The 20,540-nt window shown below is 42.8% G+C and overlaps 1 protein-coding gene across 1 annotated transcript in view; it reads left to right on the top strand.

Annotated features, from left to right (window-relative positions):
• The window catches only part of LOC147136711 (unconventional myosin-X-like), a 46,414-nt gene that overhangs the window by 5,679 nt on the left and 20,195 nt on the right, over positions 1-20,540 (top strand). Inside the window, exons 5-15 of the mRNA XM_086050686.1 lie at positions 606-752; positions 1,585-1,685; positions 1,830-1,896; positions 2,975-3,067; positions 3,869-3,937; positions 7,481-7,563; positions 7,632-7,740; positions 9,535-9,615; positions 12,005-12,129; positions 12,896-13,010; positions 17,139-17,245. Of these exons, the coding sequence (XP_085906812.1) occupies positions 606-752; positions 1,585-1,685; positions 1,830-1,896; positions 2,975-3,067; positions 3,869-3,937; positions 7,481-7,563; positions 7,632-7,740; positions 9,535-9,615; positions 12,005-12,129; positions 12,896-13,010; positions 17,139-17,245 (1,097 nt within the window). The remainder of the gene's footprint in view (positions 1-605; positions 753-1,584; positions 1,686-1,829; positions 1,897-2,974; positions 3,068-3,868; positions 3,938-7,480; positions 7,564-7,631; positions 7,741-9,534; positions 9,616-12,004; positions 12,130-12,895; positions 13,011-17,138; positions 17,246-20,540) is intronic.

Below are 20,540 nucleotides of genomic sequence, written 5' to 3'. Positions count from 1 at the left end.
GGGCGGCCATTTTGTCATTTCTGTCGACTGAAAAATGACAGTAACGACCAATCACAGCTCCGCTTCAGAAAACAGGTCAGCCGACACTGTGATGTCATTTTCAGTCGACAGAAGTGACAAAATGGCCGCCCCCAGAGAGAGCTAAAGACAAGTGGATTAACTCTTATTCCACAAACGCACTATTTATCAGAATGCCTTGTTTCAACTAGTGGGCTTGCATAGAACATATTCTAAAAATACATTTGGGTTGATTTCCACTTTAAATACTCGGTGACATCTGCTTCCTTCTTTTTGTTTTCTGCATTGAGGCTACAAATATGAAGTCCTGCATGTTATTTCATTGACCATAAAGTTAAGTCGGCAAACGGTCAGCATTTTTTTTTTTTTTTTTTTTTTTAACGCTTCAAATAAAGTGCACTCTCACAGTGGAAATGAAGGTACTAAACACCGTGGCCTGTTGTGAAAACAGACAATGCTGCCCGCACAGCTAAGCGCAACACACAACACACAACACGGCTTCAGCTGAACAGCCGACCTAAGCTAACCTCACCTCAGGTAACCTCGGGTAACCTGGTGCTCACCTCGCCTTGCGTCGTGCCTTGCAGGCTGTGGACTCGCGGGACTCGGTTGCCATGGCGCTGTACTCGCAGTGTTTCTCTTGGATCATCATGAAGCTCAACCAGAAGATTAAAGGCAAAGACAACTTCAAGTGCATCGGCATCCTGGACATCTTCGGATTTGAGAACTTTGAGGTGATCCGTGCAAAGGGGTGTTAGGGCCACACTGAAATAAGAGGACAAAAAAATCACATGAAAGTTCAAATGATATGTATATAAAATTATGAGAATCAAGGTGAAAAAACATAAAAATGAAGCCAAATAGTTATTTGTTTGTTATTATTTTTAACCCAGCAGTTTTCAAGGTAGCTTTACTCTGGGATGAAAATGAAAATATAGAACAACGTACTAGTGGAAATAAGTGACATTGTTACGACAATAACATTATAATATCACATACGGGTTATTTAAATATTAGGAAACAAGGATCAATATGAAAAAAACGTTGTTAAATTACAGTGATAACGTTGAAATATTATGAGGAAAACTTCCATTATGTAAAAATGTTGCCAAAATGTCACGATTAAAAATGTCCACACATTACAAAAATAATGTCACATCACGGGGGGGGGGAAATCTAACTAATATTACATATGTAAGCTATCACAAGAAAAAACTTGTAACTTTACATAGATTCGAATTGTAATATTACAAGAATAATCTTGATTATGTTACAATAAAAAAAATCCCATGTTAAATTTTACGTTTAAAAAAGCCTTGACTTTCTGACTGCACAACGGGCAAAAATTGTCAATTTTACATGGAAAAAGTTGTAATTTTGTAGGAATAATAATGTTTTTAATACAATACATCTAGGACTGTTGGAATTTTGTGGAATGTTAAAATCTGAGTTCATGCTCATAAATAATTTTTTTTTTGGGGGGGGGGGTATTTTCAGTTTAATTCTCATCAGTTTCCTCGTAGTATTCCTTGATATTAAACCGTACTCGCTTCGCCCACCGCGCAGGTCAACCGCTTTGAGCAGTTCAACATCAACTATGCCAACGAGAAGCTCCAGGAGTATTTCAACAAGCACATCTTCTCGCTGGAGCAGCTGGAATACAACCGGTAACGTGACCTTTATTTCCCTACAGTCACAAGCAGTTGTTTTCTCTGCGGAATGAAACTGCAGCTCACTCACATGGCTCGATGACGCCATTCTGTTCCTCTGCTTGTTTATTTAGTCTTGTTTGTTTGTCTTTGCCCTTGCAGGGAAGGCATCCAGTGGGAGGCCATTGACTGGATGGACAACGCCGAGTGTCTGGATCTCATTGAGAAGGTATATGTCCTTTTACTTTGAGCTATCTGGGATGCCCTGGGTCAAATATCGTTCCAAACCAAAATGGACGGTAGGCAATAGTTGAGGATCAAATCGAACCTTCCTGTTGTGTGCTATGAGTAAATATAGTTCACTCAGCCCTAACGTTCGACACCAAACACTGAGCACTCGTGTACCAAATTATTTCTAAATTAATTATTTTTGCACTCGAATAGATTCACTACTTTCGTACAAAGATAATCAGTTGAGAAACTGATACAAATATCCAATTATATCATATGTCAGTTTTTGTTGATTATGGTGGCATCATGTGGACAAAAGCGGTAGTGTTTTGACAAAAGTCAAGCACATTTCCCATGCGCGCCAGCACGTAGTGTCAGTGTAAGTTGGACCGAATTACATTTCGATTTCCAGTGGCTGTGTGAAAGATGTATAGCGATGAGGTAATGAATCTAATTTTGTTTAAGCAATACTTTTGTTTTTTTGTTCGTTTTGGGGCTTCTGCCATGACACCAGTAATAGCACGTAGACGTTCGAATCGACTTCCGTCCTTAAAGCGAAAGGAGGAAGTGAGTATGCCGTAAAGCAATTCAGGACATTTGTATTTTTTTGGTGTGCCGGGGTTGCTCCCATCCTGCTCAAAGTTGCTTAGTGCCAGTAAAAACGATACAGACCCCACCCCCCCCAGGGCATGACAATGGTCCCATTCAACTACTTGTAAGTCAATGTTTCATCAAAAGAGTTGTGAATTTTTTTTTTATTAAGGTCGAATTTTTGCCCACTGCTGCTTTAAAGGGGGGGGGGGGGGGGGAGTACTCTCGAACTGGGTCACCATCCACATCCCAGTACCGTGTTTGGACTAGTGGGGGATTTTGACCAATGTTTCTCTGAAAGCTATGCCTTTTCTCTATTCCCGCAATTAAGTAAAGAGTATCAAAAATGAAGTTGGTTCACTCTCAGTGGCTCAAGTGTGGGAACAACATGCGTGTTTTGTCACAAGAGAGACGGTTAGCATGGCGACTGGCTGCATAAAGCCGTCAGTGTGCGTTTCACCTTCTCCTCTCTCCTTGTCTTTTAGAAACTGGGCATGTTGGCTCTTATCAACGAGGAGAGCCGTTTCCCCAAAGGCACCGACTACACCCTCCTGGAGAAACTGCACAGCCGACACGCCGTGAGTCGGCACGCTCGCATGCAAGCGCGCCTGTACACCTTCCACATCTTTCACGCTTTAGCAGACGCTAACAAATGCGCACGCAATTACGTAAAACGATCCGGGGGACCTCGGGAGTGTAAAATGGCCGCTTGCGAGGACGGACGTCAGCGCGGCGCATGCACGCTCTCACGCCCTCCTCTCGTCTCGCTCTCGCATGCGAAGGCAACAATGCCGAAATGTGAGCAGCCTTTCTCTAAGGCTGATCGACTTTGTGCGCACAAAAAGGAGACGGAACAGGTAGAGCCGCAAAATAAGAAGTGCCTAATCGCTGGCTCTTTTACACTTTGCAAAAAAAAAACCCAAAAAAAACAGTCAATCATATTCAATTTGCTTAACATTTTCCCACCCTGTATCAAATGTATCTCTGTATTTTATCACGCTGGTGTTTATGTTTCAAACTAAACAAGCTGTCTGAAGGCTTTTATGCCATTAATCTTTGTACAGGTTGTAGGTCAAATTAATGGCGGAAAAAAAAGATTTTCGTTTATCTTCGCTTCTTTTTTCATGTCACGAATACCTCGCATTTCAACAAGGGTGTGTAGACTTTTTACATCAACTGTATGTGCTCATCTACAAATTGTAATTGAATATTGTACGTTTATTTATTTTGGGATGTCATTTTTCCAGCACTGTTTGAATGGGGATATTTGTCTTTTTTTTTTTTTAATTGTGAAACTCACTTCACCCTACCTTCAATTTTCTTGTACATTAATCTTGTAATCAGAATGCGGAATGCCTTTTTTTCCACTCTCTTGTCAGGCAAACCCATACTACGTGAAGCCCAGAGTGACCGACCATCAGTTTGGCATTAAGCACTACGCTGGAGAGGTAACGAACCCACAAACGCACGCACTAAGGGTTGGACAGTCTAGTCGATTTGCCGACTTTACTACTCCACGGTGACGTTAAGAGCGTGACATCGACTAGACGCTAATAACATTTTTTTTTGCCCTGAGGAGGAAGCAGCGCACTTGTAGAAACAGATCAGATCAGGGCGCTGAATGAAATTAGTTCGTTACCTTAATTGATTTAAGTTGTCTTCGATTCCTGAATGCACGGCTTTGTTGAGTGAGGGGCAACTAGTAAAGGGGGGGGGGGGGAGCAGAAAAAGAAGAAGCTTGAGCAGAATTTTGAACGTCTTTCCAGCCTGCACAATCAAAGTGGACGGAGAGTGGGGAATTATTCCACCCCACACACAAAGGTCTGTGATCATTTGCAAACGCCGTAAATTCCCACCATGCAGAACCCACTGTTGCGATGGGCCCAGAACAAGGAAGTGTTTGCCTGTTTGGCCAAGTTGTGCAAGAGTTAGGTGGCTGTCCCAATGGTAAGAACAGTCCCAGCGAGTTTGAATGTGCATTGGTAATTCTGAACTATTACTGTGGGAGATCATTTGACTGTATTTATTATTTAGCACCTACACCGACAGCCATTTAGGTTTTTGAGTCTTAGTTTTTGGTCTTCTTAATCACATTGTAGTCATCTCTATAAGTGATAGTTTTAGCCCACATCTAGTCAACAAAAACAAAAGGTTTTTGTCTAGTTTTAATCACATTTTTTATGATTAATAATAATGTTTATTTAATAAAAGTTTAGAATAAATGACAATTTTGATGAAATAGGACCACGGTCAGAAAATAGAACGGCCTTAACTATCAAACAAGCAAAACAAAAATATGCTAGTGTTGCAACCTCACAAGGAAAGACACGTCTCCACACACATAAGCTAATGAATTGACAATGTTAGCACAACCAAGCTAACTGTCACCTGAAGCTAGCTCGCGCCAGGTGTTATATCAGCTCGCTCAACTTTCCCGTCTATATTACATCGATAAAGGCAAATAATACTGCGATACAACTGATGAGACAAACACACTGTAGCGTCAGGGCCCTGCTTGGACAAGCCGCTCAGTGTGTGCGAGCGAGGCAGCACAGTCACAAGTCTTGCGCGGATGCTTATTAATGACTTCATCCGTTGAGGATAGCCCCTTCCCCCCACCCCTTTCCAGCCGTTCTGTGCTCCACTGTGGGCTGCTCCATCGTTTGTGTTAGTTAGATTGCTGTCATGTCAGTTGAGGAAATTACGGCATCCTTCCCCCCTCTAATTGAATTATTCGTCTTCTGCTTTACCCTGAGGTTTGAACTTTTACACAAATCAAACAGCCCAGACAGAGTATATGCAAACATGTTATTTATATATATATATATATATATATATATATATATATATATATATATATATATATATATATATATATATATATATATATATATATATATATATATATATATATATATATATATATATATATATATATATATATATATATAACGGATGTTTTATACACTGCATATATTGGGTATGTATTATAACTCATCATTACACCATTATATATATCACTGTCAATAATATACTTTACACTTTTCTATCTAGCTAGCTATGTAGCTAGCTATCTAGCTTTCTATCTATCTAGCAAGCTATCTATCTATCTATCTATCTATCTATCTATCTAGCTTTCTAGCTTTCTAGCTTTCTTTCTAGCTTTCTAGCTTTCTTTCTAGCTTTCTAGCTTTCTAGCTTTCTTGCATGATTTTGTCAAGCTGTGCGTAATTGACAACTGTGTGTTATTAAATCGACCAAACCTTACACTTTCTTTCTTTCTTTCTTTCTTTCTTTCTTTCTTTTTTCTTTTTTCTTTTCTTTTTTCTTTCTTTTTTCTTTGTTTCTTTTTTCTTTCTATCTTTCTTTCTATCTTTCTTTCTTTCTTGCATGATTTTGTTGTCAAGCTGTGCGTAATTGACAACTGTGTTTTATTAAATCGAACAAACCTTACACTTTCTTTCTTTCTTTCTCTCTTTCTTTCTTTCTTTCTTTGTTTCTATCTTTCTTTCTTTCTTTCTTGCATGATTTTGGTGTCAAGTTGTCTGCAATTGACAACTGCGTGTTATTAAATCGAACAAACCTTACACTTTCTTTCCTTCTTTCCTTCTTTCTTTCTATCTTTCTTTCTATCTTTCTATCTTTCTTGCATGATTTTGTTGTCAAGCTGTGCGTAATTGACAACTGTGTGTTATTAAACCGACCGAACCTTAAAGCGACACACACAGAGGAGTCCTCTGTGAATTCTAAATGACGACGCATCAGTATGGATCTCATGGCTTCCCCTCGAGCCGAGCTGGGGAAGCAGGGATTGTGGACTTGTTATTGGATTACGCCGCTCGCAAACACAGACCCGCACGCGCGCGCGCGCACGCACGCCCTCTCGTTCTCGACAAAATGTTTTTTGTGAGCGTACACGAACGGTTTAGATTATGTGTTGAAATAATCATCTTTATTTTAATCTCGGTACATTACTGTGGTTCCGGGAGCGAGCGCCAGTGGAATGCTGCGTTGCTAAGGCCCGACTAAACTCAACATGTGACTGCATTAACACACTCGGGCCGCTCCCCTCTGTGTGTCTTTGTATACAACGTGGCTCAAGCAGGAATTCACAAGCTTGCACTATACACTTCACTGTTACTTTATTAGCCATGGCTGCACATGCTCGTGCTGTATCAAAAATGTATCAACATGTATGTGAAGACATACAAGGTATTGATGGCAATATAACTGTCTAGAAATCCATCCCCCCCAAAAAAATCTAGTGGGGAAACAAATCACATATCATAACATCATTAAAATGGAAGGTTGCAGGTGGTTGGCAAGGGGGCTCCAAAATTTACTTAAGCATAGTTCCTTGGCACCAAGATGCGGCAACGTTTTTAGAGCATTTATAACACCAAACTTTTTCATAAAGTCTTTAACAACACTTCTGACATAACACGAACATATTTAAATATATATATAATATACTGAGAGAGTGCAAGCGCAAGTGCACCGAAGCGCTCTGTGCTTACAGTAAACAAATCCTGTTTTTTTTTTTCCCAAACTAACAAACGTAACTCATCTCTCACAGTGTACAGCAATAATCATAGCCAAAGATGTACATTAGAAAATGAAGCTACGTAAAAAGCAGGATAACATTCCATAATTTCCAACAAAAACGAGTCTGCGCTGAAATACTTCCTGTTTCATTCTTCTTTCAAATGTACACCATCTCAAACTAAAAAATTGTCGTGCCATCCAGTGGTCAACAGTGTAATTACATCCAATGTAAATGAAAGTTAGACCAAAATAGCATTATTAACTTGTAAAAATAAAATCTGCATAATGGTGGGACCACAAACCTGGAACCTGCTGTGGAGTTTTTATTTTATTTTTATTTATTTTTTTTTTTTTTAATGCATTTGTCTTCCACCTGTATTATTGAGTATAACTGGAGTTTGTCCTTCCCTAGTGCTCAGCCAAATGTCATTTTTGTTTTGTTTTAGGTGCTCTATGATGCACGCGGCATCCTGGAGAAGAACAGGGACACCTTCAGGGACGACATATTGTTCATTCTCAAAGACAGCAGGTAAAATACTTTGTGCGGCGAATCAATGCCGCACGCTCCGCCTCAGCACGCAAACTCCGTGTCGCCAGGCTCGACTTCATCTACGACCTCTTTGAGCGCGTGGGCAGCAGGAATGGAGAAGAGACCATGAAGATGGGCACCGCCCGGCGCAAGCCCACTGTCAGCTCTCAGTTCCGGGTGGGTATAGATGGATGCATAATATTGATGGGACAGTTCATCCATACCATGAATTATTTTTGCTCGCACACAGTGATGAGTTGTTTTCTAAGTGAATAGTGAACGGCGTGAAAGAAAATGACACAGACCAGCTCATTGTCCTCCTAAGTGCCCCTGCGAGGGTCAACCACCACCCCACCCCCCCACCCCGGCTGCCCCCCGAGTGTCGCACACAAGATGTCAAATAGACATCTTGCAGAATGTCGTCTGTGTATCTGAGCTGCAAAAAGAATAGGGAGGATAGATGGATGTGGTTTTGAGTGGAGCGGGGTGGGGGGGGTGGGGTGGGAGGGGGGGGGGATAGCTCGCAGTGGAGTTACTTTGTCCTAACTGCAGTGCGGAGAGAAGGGGAGCAAGGGGAGGATTTGGCCGGCTGCCCAGGCCACAGTTTGTGAAGCCAGGGGGATTAGTGTTGATGGCTGGGCAGAGCGGGGCCAACCAGGGGCCAATCACGCTCAGCTCAGCCAGGCCAGGCCTCGCTGGAGACAGCCTGTCTGAGGCGGGGAGGAGAGCCGGGCCGACGCAGTTCAAGGGTCCCCACACCCCACACCCGACCCCCCTTGGTTGTGTGGATGTATGCGTGTGTGTTAATGCTGCATTCGGGTCGACTAGAAAGTAGGAAATATTCCGCTCGGATCTCCAAAGCTGACTGACGACCAAATAATTAGTGGAGCTTGTCTCTTGGAACGTATTGTTGACAACAATGTACAGTTCAGTTGTATTTAACTTTTAGGTTCACTACATTCGCATTTAGTCTTTAAAGCGGAAGTCAACCCAAACATGTTTTTTTCTGGAATATGTTCCCAGCAGGCCCACTAGTTGAAACACGGCATTTTGATGAATATTGCGTTTGTGGAATATGAGTTAAGCAGCAAAATCCACCCCTTTTTAGCCTTCTCGGGGGGAGGCCATTTTGTCACTCACTTGTCACACAGTTGTGATCTCATTTTCTGTCGACAGAAGTGACAAAATGGCCGACCCCAGAGATGGCTAAAAACGGGTGGATTAACTCTTATTCCACAAACGCAATATTAATCAGAATGCCTTGTCCCAACTAGTGGGCCTGTATAGAACATATTCTGGGAAAAAAATATATGTTTGGGTTGACTTCCGCTTTAAGAAACGTTTAAACAATATGGACAATTTCAGCGCAGATCAGTATAGATGGACGCTCAGTAGTGGTTGTAGTAAATTTGTACTTTCATACCTCGCAATAGAGGTTGGCAGTGCCTCATTTGCTTGGAACAGAACAGCTCCTTCTTATGAATACACCCTTGGGTGTTCCATGACTGAAATTACCCTTCATTTTGGAGTCAGCCAGTCCTCCTAAAATATTCAGTCGGCTTAAAACGCTGCCGCTTGCCTTTGAACTCACTCACTGCAATTGACATTTATTTGTCTTTTCACAGTCCAGCCATTCAATCCCAGGAATGTATTTCTATTTTTCAAACATTAGGGTAAAAGAGGGTCTGAAAATGTCTGGCAGTGAATGAGTTAACTGGAGCACATAAGAGGGAGCGTATAACCGATTCCGGCCTCCCTCCACTGGCCGCCTGTGCATTTTCAAACTCATTTTAAGACTCTTTCATTTGTTTTAAAATCTCCAAATGCTCAACTGTGGTGTTTTAAAATTTTTTTTTTTTTTATAAATGCTGAGTCGAATTGGGTTGTGATCAAACATACATTAATTAATGTTGTGAATGAATTGAGATAATGGAGTGTGCTTGCACTAAAGTAGAATCTTCTGTTTTTCAGGAATCTCTCCATTCCCTCATGGCCACGCTAAGTGCCTCCAACCCTTTCTTTGTGCGCTGCATCAAACCTAACATGGCTAAGGTGGGTGGTGCTCATTCTATCTTGTCAGATCAGTTGCGAGTGCTTCTCATTGTCGCCATTGCTTCCAGTTAACGTTCCGCAAAGTCACTTTAACGGTGTAGCAGTTCGCCCGACCACCGAGTCATAACCATGTTGCATTTGAAACAAAAACAGCCGGGTTATTTGGTTTTTGGGTGTATATTTTCAATACTAATAAACGCGGGCCGTTCCCCTCCGGCCCGATGCAAAGACTCCCTTTGTACTCCCGGGCTGCGTACCAGCACATTCCAGCCACTCCAGCCCTTTTACAGGGGGTCAGAGGTCGCTCCAGCAGCAGCGGCGCTTGGCTGATCTGGCTGCATCGGTGGAATGCCAAAACGAAACCACAACGGCAGCGGCGGCGGGGCCAGCGAGCGGTTTATTTATTCGTCCTCCGTTTCTCCCCTTCCTCTTGACCACACGGCTATAAAAAAAAGGGTGATTCAGTCGTCTGATTGTCGGATGGAGTCTTTATTGTGTGTATGTGCGAGAGAGGGAGTTTGGGGATCGTCGTCGTTTATCAGCTACGCGCTTTCCACTCCTTCGCACGCTCACACATTTAGGTAGGAAAACATTGGAGCGACTCAAGGAATAGCTTCTGAATTCCACATTCTCTTTTGTTGATATTATGTACCAATACAGTATATGCAGTTTATATTATATAGTAATACTCAAAACATTTTAATATATAAATGTCTTCTATTTTTTTTTTTTTGCATGACTGTACACTAAGGGATGTAACGATTCACTCAAGCCCCGACTCGATTCGATTTTCACTTCCCGATTTTTCGATTCGATTCGATTTTTAAAAAAAATTGCTACCATACTTGTCTCAGTGCACTAGTGTGATTCTGCAGCCATCCACAAAAGCAATGCGCAATGATGTTTGGTGCAAAAGCACAGTTTGATCGACACATTTAAAATGTGCTATGTACCTGGAATGAAAAAACTTTTTAAGACATCATTTTCTAGATGAAGTTAGTCAACTCGATTTTTCGATTAATCGGAAATAATCGTTTTTAAATCTATTCTCGCTTAATTGTTACGTCCCTACTGTACACCATTCATTGCCTTAACACTGACATACATGCTCAAAAACTGTGAATGTGTATTTATAATGTCATACGTATCTGTGGCTAGAAAGCAAAGTGTGGTGAGTCTCTGTCACCATGGGTGCAGGCAGAATTAATGAAAGGGACTACTGCTCATTCCGAACAGCCTCTTAAAACATTCACACTCTTTCCTTTATCCTCACCGATTCCTCTTTGTGGCAGTCTGCTTCTTTTGTGACAATCGCAACATGTTTTTGTGGTTCAATAAAAAAAAAAAAAGAAATAATAATAAATACATTGCCGTACTGCTGAGCTTTAAAACCCCATATGGGGTCGCAGTTTTTCTGTTGCTTTACACCTTGGACTGTCCGCCAACCAATCGCAGGGCACTACATTAACACCTATTGACAATTTAAAGTCTTCACTAAACCTAACAAGCATTTTTTTTTTGGAACGGCCCCAGTCCAGATTGGAATCTCTGAACTGTTAGTCCGATGTGATAATCACGACACAATCGCGCCGCCCTATAAGATATATAGAACCAGATCTATGTTAACTAACGAGCATGGAAACATTTTGCTGTCATCGCCTCACACTCACCTTGCCTCTGAAATGGAAACAAGACATGCCTCTGTTTATCTGACTAAATTTGCAGGATTACTATCTTCTGATGCGATTACACGCATCCCAACACACACGCACCATTTATATTCATCCCCCGTCACTGGCAGGAAAGTCGGCGGGAGGCCCGGCTTGCTTTCATGCCAGCGCCTCTTTGAGTGGACCCAAATCCCCTGCTAAAGAGCAGAGTTCAGAGCTCAGAGGAGGCGCTGGCCTGCGTGCGTGCATGGATGTGCGCGTTTAATTATGAGCCTGAACACATGCGAGCATGAAAGGGCTTCCCTGCATAGTAACATGTGCACATAATTAGATTGACACCTTTGCGGAATCTCTTTGGCTCTATTTGGGGGGGCGGGGGGGGGGGGGCTTATCCGGCACCGCAAGCTCTCTGGGTGACAATGGGCCTGCATGTGGACGTCTCAGGCGGACAATGCGATGCAGATGGGACACCCAATTGGACCACTCAACAAACTTAGTGAGGTATGAGATGGATTAGCTGTTTTTTTTTTTTTTTTTGTTTTGTTTTTTTGTGGGCCTAAAACAACCACAATGGGCTCGCAATTGATCCAGGGTGCACACCGCCTCTCGCCCAGTCGGTCGGAATAGACTGCAGATCGCCCGGCTCCCTAATGAGGACAATCGAAATTGAGAGTAAGCTAATGTGCGAATGAATGTGTGTGTTTTGATGCCTTCTACAGAAAGCCGACCAGTTTGATCCAGATGTTGTCCTGAACCAGTTGAAATACTCCGGAATGCTGGAAACCGTGAAGATCCGCAAGGCTGGATTCCCAGTTCGCCGCTCTTTTCAGGATTTCTACCACAGGTCGGTGTGTTGTCTGTTCAGTTCGAAGGAATTCGGTCCGAAAAAACGGGACGTCAACCTCCATTGTTGTTGTCGATGCGGGGGTTAGATCAGGAGGTGTCGGCCATCTTTGTCAACTCTGGGCCTGTGAAGCCCTTCGCGGCCATTTTTCAGCAGCCCGCTAACAAAAATGCCACAGCAACTACTAATAAATTGGTTCTTATACTATAGATATAAATTAATTCTGTACGACTGATCATAACACAATTTCTCTTCAAAACACGGTGGTGAATAAAGATAATTCAATTTTAGAAGCAAAGACAAATGTATTAACTGTTTGAAAAATGGTTAAGCTAACTAAAGTTGCTCTTGTTTTGGTTCTGAATGTGAAGCTGGGATTTGTTTGCTGTTCAGTTCAGGGGTGGATCTAGTCTAGAGGGATACAGGGCAAAGACCACCCCAAAATGTTGAAAATCCTCAATTATTTGGCTTATCACCAATTTCTGTCGACTGAAAATGACATCACAGTCGCTCGGTTAACAACCAATCACGGCTCATCTACAGAAGACACGCGAGCCTTGTTTGGTCGTTACCTGAACCCTCAGCATCTGTGATGTCATCCTCAGTCGATAGCAAGTTGCAAAATGGCCGCCCCCTGAGATGGACGAAAGCGGTTGGATTTTACTGCTTAACTCACATTTCACAATTATTTCACAATTATTTTATATCCAAATAAACTCGACTTGCATGTAGCGTAGCGTGTATCTTTCTTGCAACCTACTCGCAGATACAAGATGATCCCGAAGAGCAAAATCCAGACAGAAGACGAAAAGCAGGGTTGCGCAGAGCTTCTGGCATGTCATGACAACACCAAGAAAGAGTGGCAGCTTGGAAAGACAAAGGTAAAGAACAGCAAATATTGTCCCTCATCGACCCTAATGTGAAAAAAGTCGAGTTGAAATTGATCAATCAATGACGCCATTGACATTTTTCACCTTTCACTCTTTTTTCGGCATAGTGTGCTGAAATGACACCTGATAGTAATCGCTTCATATTTCATTATGGCCCAAATTTGTGTTTTCCTCTGTTCCTTGGAAAACAAAAAAAATATACGATTCATGATTGTTGAAACAAAATTTAAAAAAAAGAAAAAAAAAAAAAAATGAAGTATGACTTTTGAGCCACCCTGTAGTGTTTCTGTTCTGTGGCAGAATAAGTTTCCCTTGGCAAAATAGTCTTTTCAGTGGCAAAATATAGTGTTTCTCTTGCCAAATACCATTTTGTTTTTTTTTCTATGGCATAATTGGTGTTTTTTTATGGCCAAAGTGTTTACAAAATGATGCCAAATTTTTCTCCGAAAGATTCCCAGGCTGTTAATGCGTGTCACGATTCGGACGCCCCTCGCCGTGACTCGCGCCCCAAAGAATTTACGGGCAGGTTGCGGTCAGACCTTCTGCTCCCTTGTTGACAACCGCACACTTTTGATGGCTTCCCCCAACTACCCCTCCCACCCCCCCACCCCACTCCAATTTTCACTCCAAGCGCATGGTGCGAGCCAGTGCTAGGCGCTTACAGTCAGTAATCCCGAGGCGGCCTCATTGTTCACCAAATAATGATTAAACCGGCCGCTTTGGAGGCAATGAGGCTTTCAGGGGACACCTTTTTGGCGCAGCAGTCTCTCTCTCCCGCCTCTTGATTTCAATCATTAACTCTTCCTTAGAAAGACCTCGTTTTCACTGCTTTCTCAATGAATGATTAACCTTTTAATGGCAGGTTTGATTGTGAAGGGCAAAACCAGCTTCCTCCGCGACATATGCAGTTAAGAAGAGCCAAACTGTTCGTAACCAGGCCAAATTTGGAGTTTAAGTACATTTTCATTTGGACTTTTAGCTGGAAATGACACCAAAAAAAAAAAAAAAAGTCGTCAAAGTTGCATCTCTCTAATTGTGTTTTGTGGGTCCAATGAAACCGTCCACCCATCCATCATCCTAACCGCTTCTCCTCACCAGGGTCGCGGGCGCGCTGGAGCCTATCCCTGCTGTTTTCGGGCAGTAGGGCGGGGTACGCCCTGAACTGGTTGCCAGCCAATCGCAGCCAATGAAACCAAAGTTGACATTTTTGGCCATAATTCCTAAAGAATGCTCATTACCAAAGTAACAAAAAAAAAAAGCATGTCAGTGGCAGCATCATGCTTTGGGGCTGTTTTGCTTTAGCTGGAAATGGGACCAAGGAATTGACAACAATTCCAAATAAGCACTCAGTGTTAGCATCAAATGTCCAGGCTATTCTGCTATAAAGCAAAAAAAAAAAAAAAAATCATAAAAAGCCCACTACAACATTTTCACTTTATTTGAGGTTAAAAGGGAAATCAACCCAAATATATATTTTTTAAGAATATGTTCCCAGCAGGCCCACTAGTTGAAACACGGCCTTCTGATTAATAGCGCGTTTGTGGAATATGAGTTAAGCATCAAAATCCACCCATTTTTAGCCAGCTCAGGGGGCGGCCATTTTGTCGTTTCTGTCAACTGAAAATGACATCACAACTACCCAGGGCTCAGGGAATGACCAATCATGGCTCAGCAACAGAAAACTGGTCGGCCGCGATTGGTCGTTGTGAGCAGTTGTGATGTCATTTTCAGTCGACAGAAGTGACAAAATGGCCGCCCCCAGAGATGGTTAAAAACGTGTGGATTAACTCTTATTTCCATAAATGCAATATTTATCAGAATGCCTTGTTTCAACTGGTGGGCTTGCCGAGAACATATTCTTGAAAAAAAAAAAATGTTTGGGTTGACTTCTACTTTAATCAGAAGCACTTTAAATGGTGACATCTGTGCTGACTTCTGTGATTGGTTCATTCTGACCACTGATGAAAGCAGGTGTCCACACTACAGTATTTCACATTTTTACTCTATTTTAATTTTTAAAAAAACAACAATTTTTTTAAACATTTTTTTACCAACTGATTTCTATTGGTTTTAATGAATAAATTAATAGTGGAAACACTTTCAAATGATTTATCTTGATCTCCTTGCATCAAAACCTGGTATTTGAACAGGGGTGTGTAGACTTTTTATAGCCACTGCACATTAAAAAAAAAAATAATCATAATAATTTGTCATAAGTTTAGTGAGGCCTCCTGTTGTCTTAAAACATCATTTCAGTCAGTCTTTTGGCTCTTGTGTCATATCCAACTAAAAGATAAGCATTGTAAAAATCAACCCAACATCGAAGTGACAGTATGACAAATATTGTAGGCTGCTCATCCTCCATTTCAAATGCCCGAAACGTTTCATATTTTCACGCACCATCTGGCTGACACGCTAACTACACGCGCTCCCCTTTGCACATATGGGCAGGTTTTGAAGTCGACCGCACGCCGCTTCTTAATGAATATATCGCTGGTGCTAAACCGCTAATGTACACATGGCCGTAAAAAACGAAGCACATGGTCGACATCTCTGGAGTCGTCATGTCTCACCGGAATATCATTTTCCAGTGTCACGCATCCAGCGGTTTGAACTTTGCCTTGATGACTGCGCCACTTGATAGTGCGGTTGTGTGTCCTTCAGTGCACATGGTCATGTTTTGAGGTGTGTGTGTGGGCGTGGGGGGGGGGGGGGGGACGTTGTGTTGGTTGTGGGAAGACGGCCATGTTTCCTTTGGAGCTGGAACAATCTCTGTGTAATTATACGCTTGCTGATTGTGTTGCGGAGGAAGTGCGAGAGCTGAATCGGGGGGGCTCGGCGCAGTGTGGATTAGGTGTGTGTGGCGTCTTGAGCGGAGATGTGTGTGTGGGGGGGGATGTGGACCGAGTGGGAGCTTCCTCCGGAGTGCGGGACTGCAGCTGTGGGATTCTTTGACTGGTGCCACATCTGGGACACAAACACAAAAGGGGCAAGTCGCAACCCAGCCCCCTTTGACATCCAAAATAGCGGCTGCTAAATTGCGTGTTCACCCAAACAGATTGCCGATGCTACTGGCAACAGGTGTAAAAGTAGTAGAGGACGCAGTATTCAAAAGAAGGTTTGGCAGATAGTGAACAATTCTTCCAAAAAGAGACTTCAAGCTGTTTGCCGCCACTTCCCAGTTGAAGTTGATTGTCAAGCCAAACAGCGAACAAGAGAATTGCACGCTAAAACAACCGCACAACTTTGCTAGCTTAATGCTAACACATGAACGGAATTCCCATAGACGGGCTAACAAATAGCATCTAAGCTAGGGGTTAGCATTGTGGTGCCTGCGGGCACCTCCAAGGACCACAGGAGTGGCCTGCGGCCAGTTCTAAAAATAGCTCAGAGATGTATAGAAATAAAAAGGTGTAGTCATAATTGCATATTGGAAGCTATTTGAGAAAATTTTTCAAAAGAGTGATAGGCCTTTGTATTAATCACTACCCAGCAAGAAGCTCTCACGTTTAAAACGGATGGTGAACCCAGATCTAAGATTCAGTTCAGCTTATATTTTTTTTTTCCAAATTTTTCAAATGTACGTTTCTGATGTTGCCCCCCCCACCCCCACCCCACACCCCCTCTCATGTTCTTCCCACAACTTTGTGCTGGGTGTGAGGAAGTCCCTGTGAGCATGCAAAGGGTTAAGCAAACTCTTATTCCTTCCTTCCTGAGAGCAAGCAGGGGTGTGGCTTGCTTTTTTTTTCTGGACACCCGCCACCATCCCTCCCTGCCCCCCCCCCCACCCCCACCCCCCACCCCTCTCTCCTTCCATCTCTCCCTGCCTCCATCCCTCCCTTTCCCCTTCCCTCGCTGCCTGTGCGCGCCAGTCGCAGGGAAATGCTCAGGAAGTGCACACAATGAAGCCGTGCAGCGGCGAGAGCGCCGTCAGACGCAGCAGCTCCGCAGTGCCACTTTTGCCCCGAGCCGTGGAGGGAGGAGGGCGGCCAGGAGCCTTCTGAAAGACCCCCCCCCACCCCACAAGCCACCCCCACCACCCCTCCGACCCTCCCCCTCGCCCCAGCTGGCTTTCAGACGGTGGGGAGAAAAAGGTCCACGGTTTGCTGGTTCCCGCAGGTGTTCCTGAAGGAGGCCCTGGAGCAAAGGCTGGAGAAGGAGAGGGAGGAGGTGCGGCACAAAGCTGGCATGGTGATCCGCGCCCACATCCTCAGTTATGTGGCAAGGTGAGTGGCAGTGACAGTTGTCAGGGTTTGTTTTGTGAAGTGTGTGTATAAGGGAAGGTGGGGGGTGGGGGGGGATTACATGCATGCCTTCGGGCACGTTTGTGCATGTGCTGGTTACTGGGATGATGCAAAGGAGGAAAAAAAAAAAAAAAAAAAAGTTTGGAGCAGGAGTTTTAATTTAATCGTGGTTACAATGGATGCACTTGTCGACAAGTGGTTGGTAAATCACAATCATGCTGATGCGAGCGCCTCGATGTGACAAAGGCAGCAGATTTTAGCATTTAAATCCGCACAAGCAGACAAGCTGTTTGAGCATTTATTCCGTAGCGTTGACAACAGTCAACTGAAGGTGATCAATGACTTGATGATTATATTAATAATGGATTAATCGGTCAATTATTTTATTAGTTAATCGATGAATCAGATATTTTTTAAAAAGCATGTTTCGATTTTTATCCTATTATTTCTAATTGGCAATGCAGAAAATGCACTAACATGAATTGATTCTGAGTCAGTTACTGGTGTGGTCCATAACGTGAGAAAATAGTCAAAAATGTCCATTGTTGTTTTCCCAAAGTAAAAGCAGATGTTTGCAAATGTGTTATTTTGATTCAACACACAGATATTCAATCTGCTTTCATCGAGAAATACAGAAATGGGAAAATCTTTACTGTTGAGAGGCTGAAATGCTGAGGATTTGGATCAATTTGAACTAAGCAAGGGCTCAAAACGATTAATCCATATGCAAAATAATCAATTAAATTGCAAGGTCTCAAAATGATTTATCGATTAATTTGGGAACTGATTAGTTGTCAATTAAGCGATGAATCGTTGCATCTCTATTGAGATCTTCCTACTGTTACACTCTGTCATCACTAGTAAGACCATTCAGCGCACTAGTAGGATCACAAAAAATATTCATACGGCTTTAAACTCAGCCCGCTAGTAGAACTATGTTGTACTAGGATAATTGTCTTACTACCGGTAGTCACATTTATGAACTAGTATTGCTACTTTTGACCTTCTAGTATACAATTAAACCTTACTACAAAAGGAGTGTGCTGCACTAGTGACACTACTAGGCCCAACTAGTATGCACGTGTCATGAACTAGTGTTGTATGTTCAACAGTAGTGGATGGTAGAAGTGTGTAAAAAAAAAAGTGTGTAAAAAAAAAAAAAAAAGTTGCTAGTAAGACAGATGATCTACTAGTGTGTTAAATGCCTTACCAGCGAGGCAAAAAGAGCGCACTAGTAGCTGACCCAGAATATTGAATAAATGCTCGGACGGCTTGCCATACCCTTGGGCACGTCCTCCATTACCACTCCGCTTAGTTAATTTAATTAAAAAATGCCTGCCTTTGCAAAGATAATAGTGCTCACTTGTGATTGCCACTTTCAGACAGCTTTAATCACATTTAATTGACAACAAAACCGTTCGACTGGCACAGCTGCTCACCGAGCTAGCCAAAACCGTTTAACACCGTGCGACTGTGATATAATGTTGACTGCCAGTTGAAAGACTTTGTACGTGCAATAACTGTCACGTTGAACCTTCACGTATTCGTGGTTTGCCGCCATCGTGTGGCATCTATAGGCAATTACAAAGCTATCTGGGTTGGTGTCGAATTATGAGAATATTAGGTAGACTTTCTGTGAAATGCATATAAATATGTATATGCCTCTGGCCATTTGATTATTATTGTTCAATTGATCATTCTGCAGTGGTTTCTTTTTTTAAATTTTAAGTACACAACCATCGTCCATTTCATGTTTAGAAGGGATTTGTTGAAAAAACTTGCAAGATCTATTAAAAGTGACAAAAATGTGCACTTTCAGCACAGATTTCTTTGCCAAACTCAAAAGAACAAATCCATTTATCAAGAAGCACGACCTAGACACTTTATTTGCATCAGTGGGCCCTTATAAAGTAACGCGGCCTTGACTTTGACAGCTGTGCTCTAAAAGCTTAAGTCTACAAGGGCTTCCTTTATGTGACATCACCACGGATGTGAGGAAAAGTGTGACGAGCGCTGTAAATCAATGTCGGTTTGAAAACCATCCGACTGCTTAAATGCCATGTTGAGCATATGATTTGTTAACATCATCAAGACGGGTGAGTATTTTGAGTACTTTTAGCAGTACCATACAGGGGTTAAATTCCCTTCATACTTTACTCGGAACGACAGTCCAAAATGTGAAAAATATTTTTAAAAATGGTAGGTTTCATGATGGCAAAGGTTTGGCGAGACGACATGATTTCCTATGGGAGCAATTATTTTGATATGACAACTTGGAAGTCAACAACAGTTACAGATTGTATTTGGACTTCCACTATTATTAGCCATTAAGCGGATTAGTTTTTGGTGGCAATTGAGATTATCGTTTGAGTCCCTGTAAAGTGAAAATAAATGTGATTTGTACGTAAATTTGACGCTGTTAACAACCCTGCCAATTTTGGTGATTAATTAAAAATTCCAAAGTATATAAAATGAGGCTTCAAAATTATGAAAAAATCAAGCCGTTATTGTTGCTCTCAAAGGCTATGGGCGTGTCTGTTGAATATGCTGGAACCACGCCCCCTCTCAACCGTCACTGGAAAAATGGCTTCCTCCAGCATCTTTCTTAGGCCTACACATAACTTTATATTTTGAGCTGTGAAAAAAGTTATCTGTTTAAAGCCTCTGGAGCCTGGAATATATCCCACCGGGCTTTCGCACGCCGCAACAACGAGGCGCTCGCTCTAAAGCGGTCACCTCCACGTTCTTCCGCCTTTCTCTAGGTGAAGCGCGTGTAGTCACAGCCAACAATGAGACGCTCTAAATCGAAAATTGATTCCAAATCATTTCGATTAATCGGAGCCTTTTGCTCCGTTCCCTTCAGAGCCGACTAAAAAGACAGAGCGGCCTGAAATGTTCGCCGAAGCCACAAGTGCAGCCTTTGTGTTATTATTTGTAACAGTATCTCCGTCTCGAGATGAGTCACAGGCCAATGGCGTGATTACGGCGGGGACGGGGGCCAAGCTCGGGGTGAAAGGGTCAGCGCATTGTGTGTGGGCCGCGACATGTTTACGGTGCGTGCGCGTGTCCAGGGCGCGCGCATGCGTGCGTGCGTGCGAGCGAGCGACTCGGCTTAGTCACAGGGCTAAACAGCGCAGCCCACACAACCGCATGCTCATCAGACTGTAAACACAAGAGTGCTTGCGAGCCCTGTTTATTTAAACCCAGGATGCCAGTGGGCGGCGAGGCCTGCGACGTCACAAAGTATGCCTGTGGTGACACGCCGTGTTGGCGGCTA

This window comes from Filicampus tigris, chromosome 14 (genome assembly GCF_054856515.1).
Source record: "Filicampus tigris isolate MCC_2025a chromosome 14, RoL_Ftig_1.0, whole genome shotgun sequence".
Taxonomy (NCBI): domain Eukaryota; kingdom Metazoa; phylum Chordata; class Actinopteri; order Syngnathiformes; family Syngnathidae; genus Filicampus; species Filicampus tigris.
Note: the sequence above shows the minus strand (reverse complement) of the source record. Positions and strands in the feature narration are given on the sequence as shown.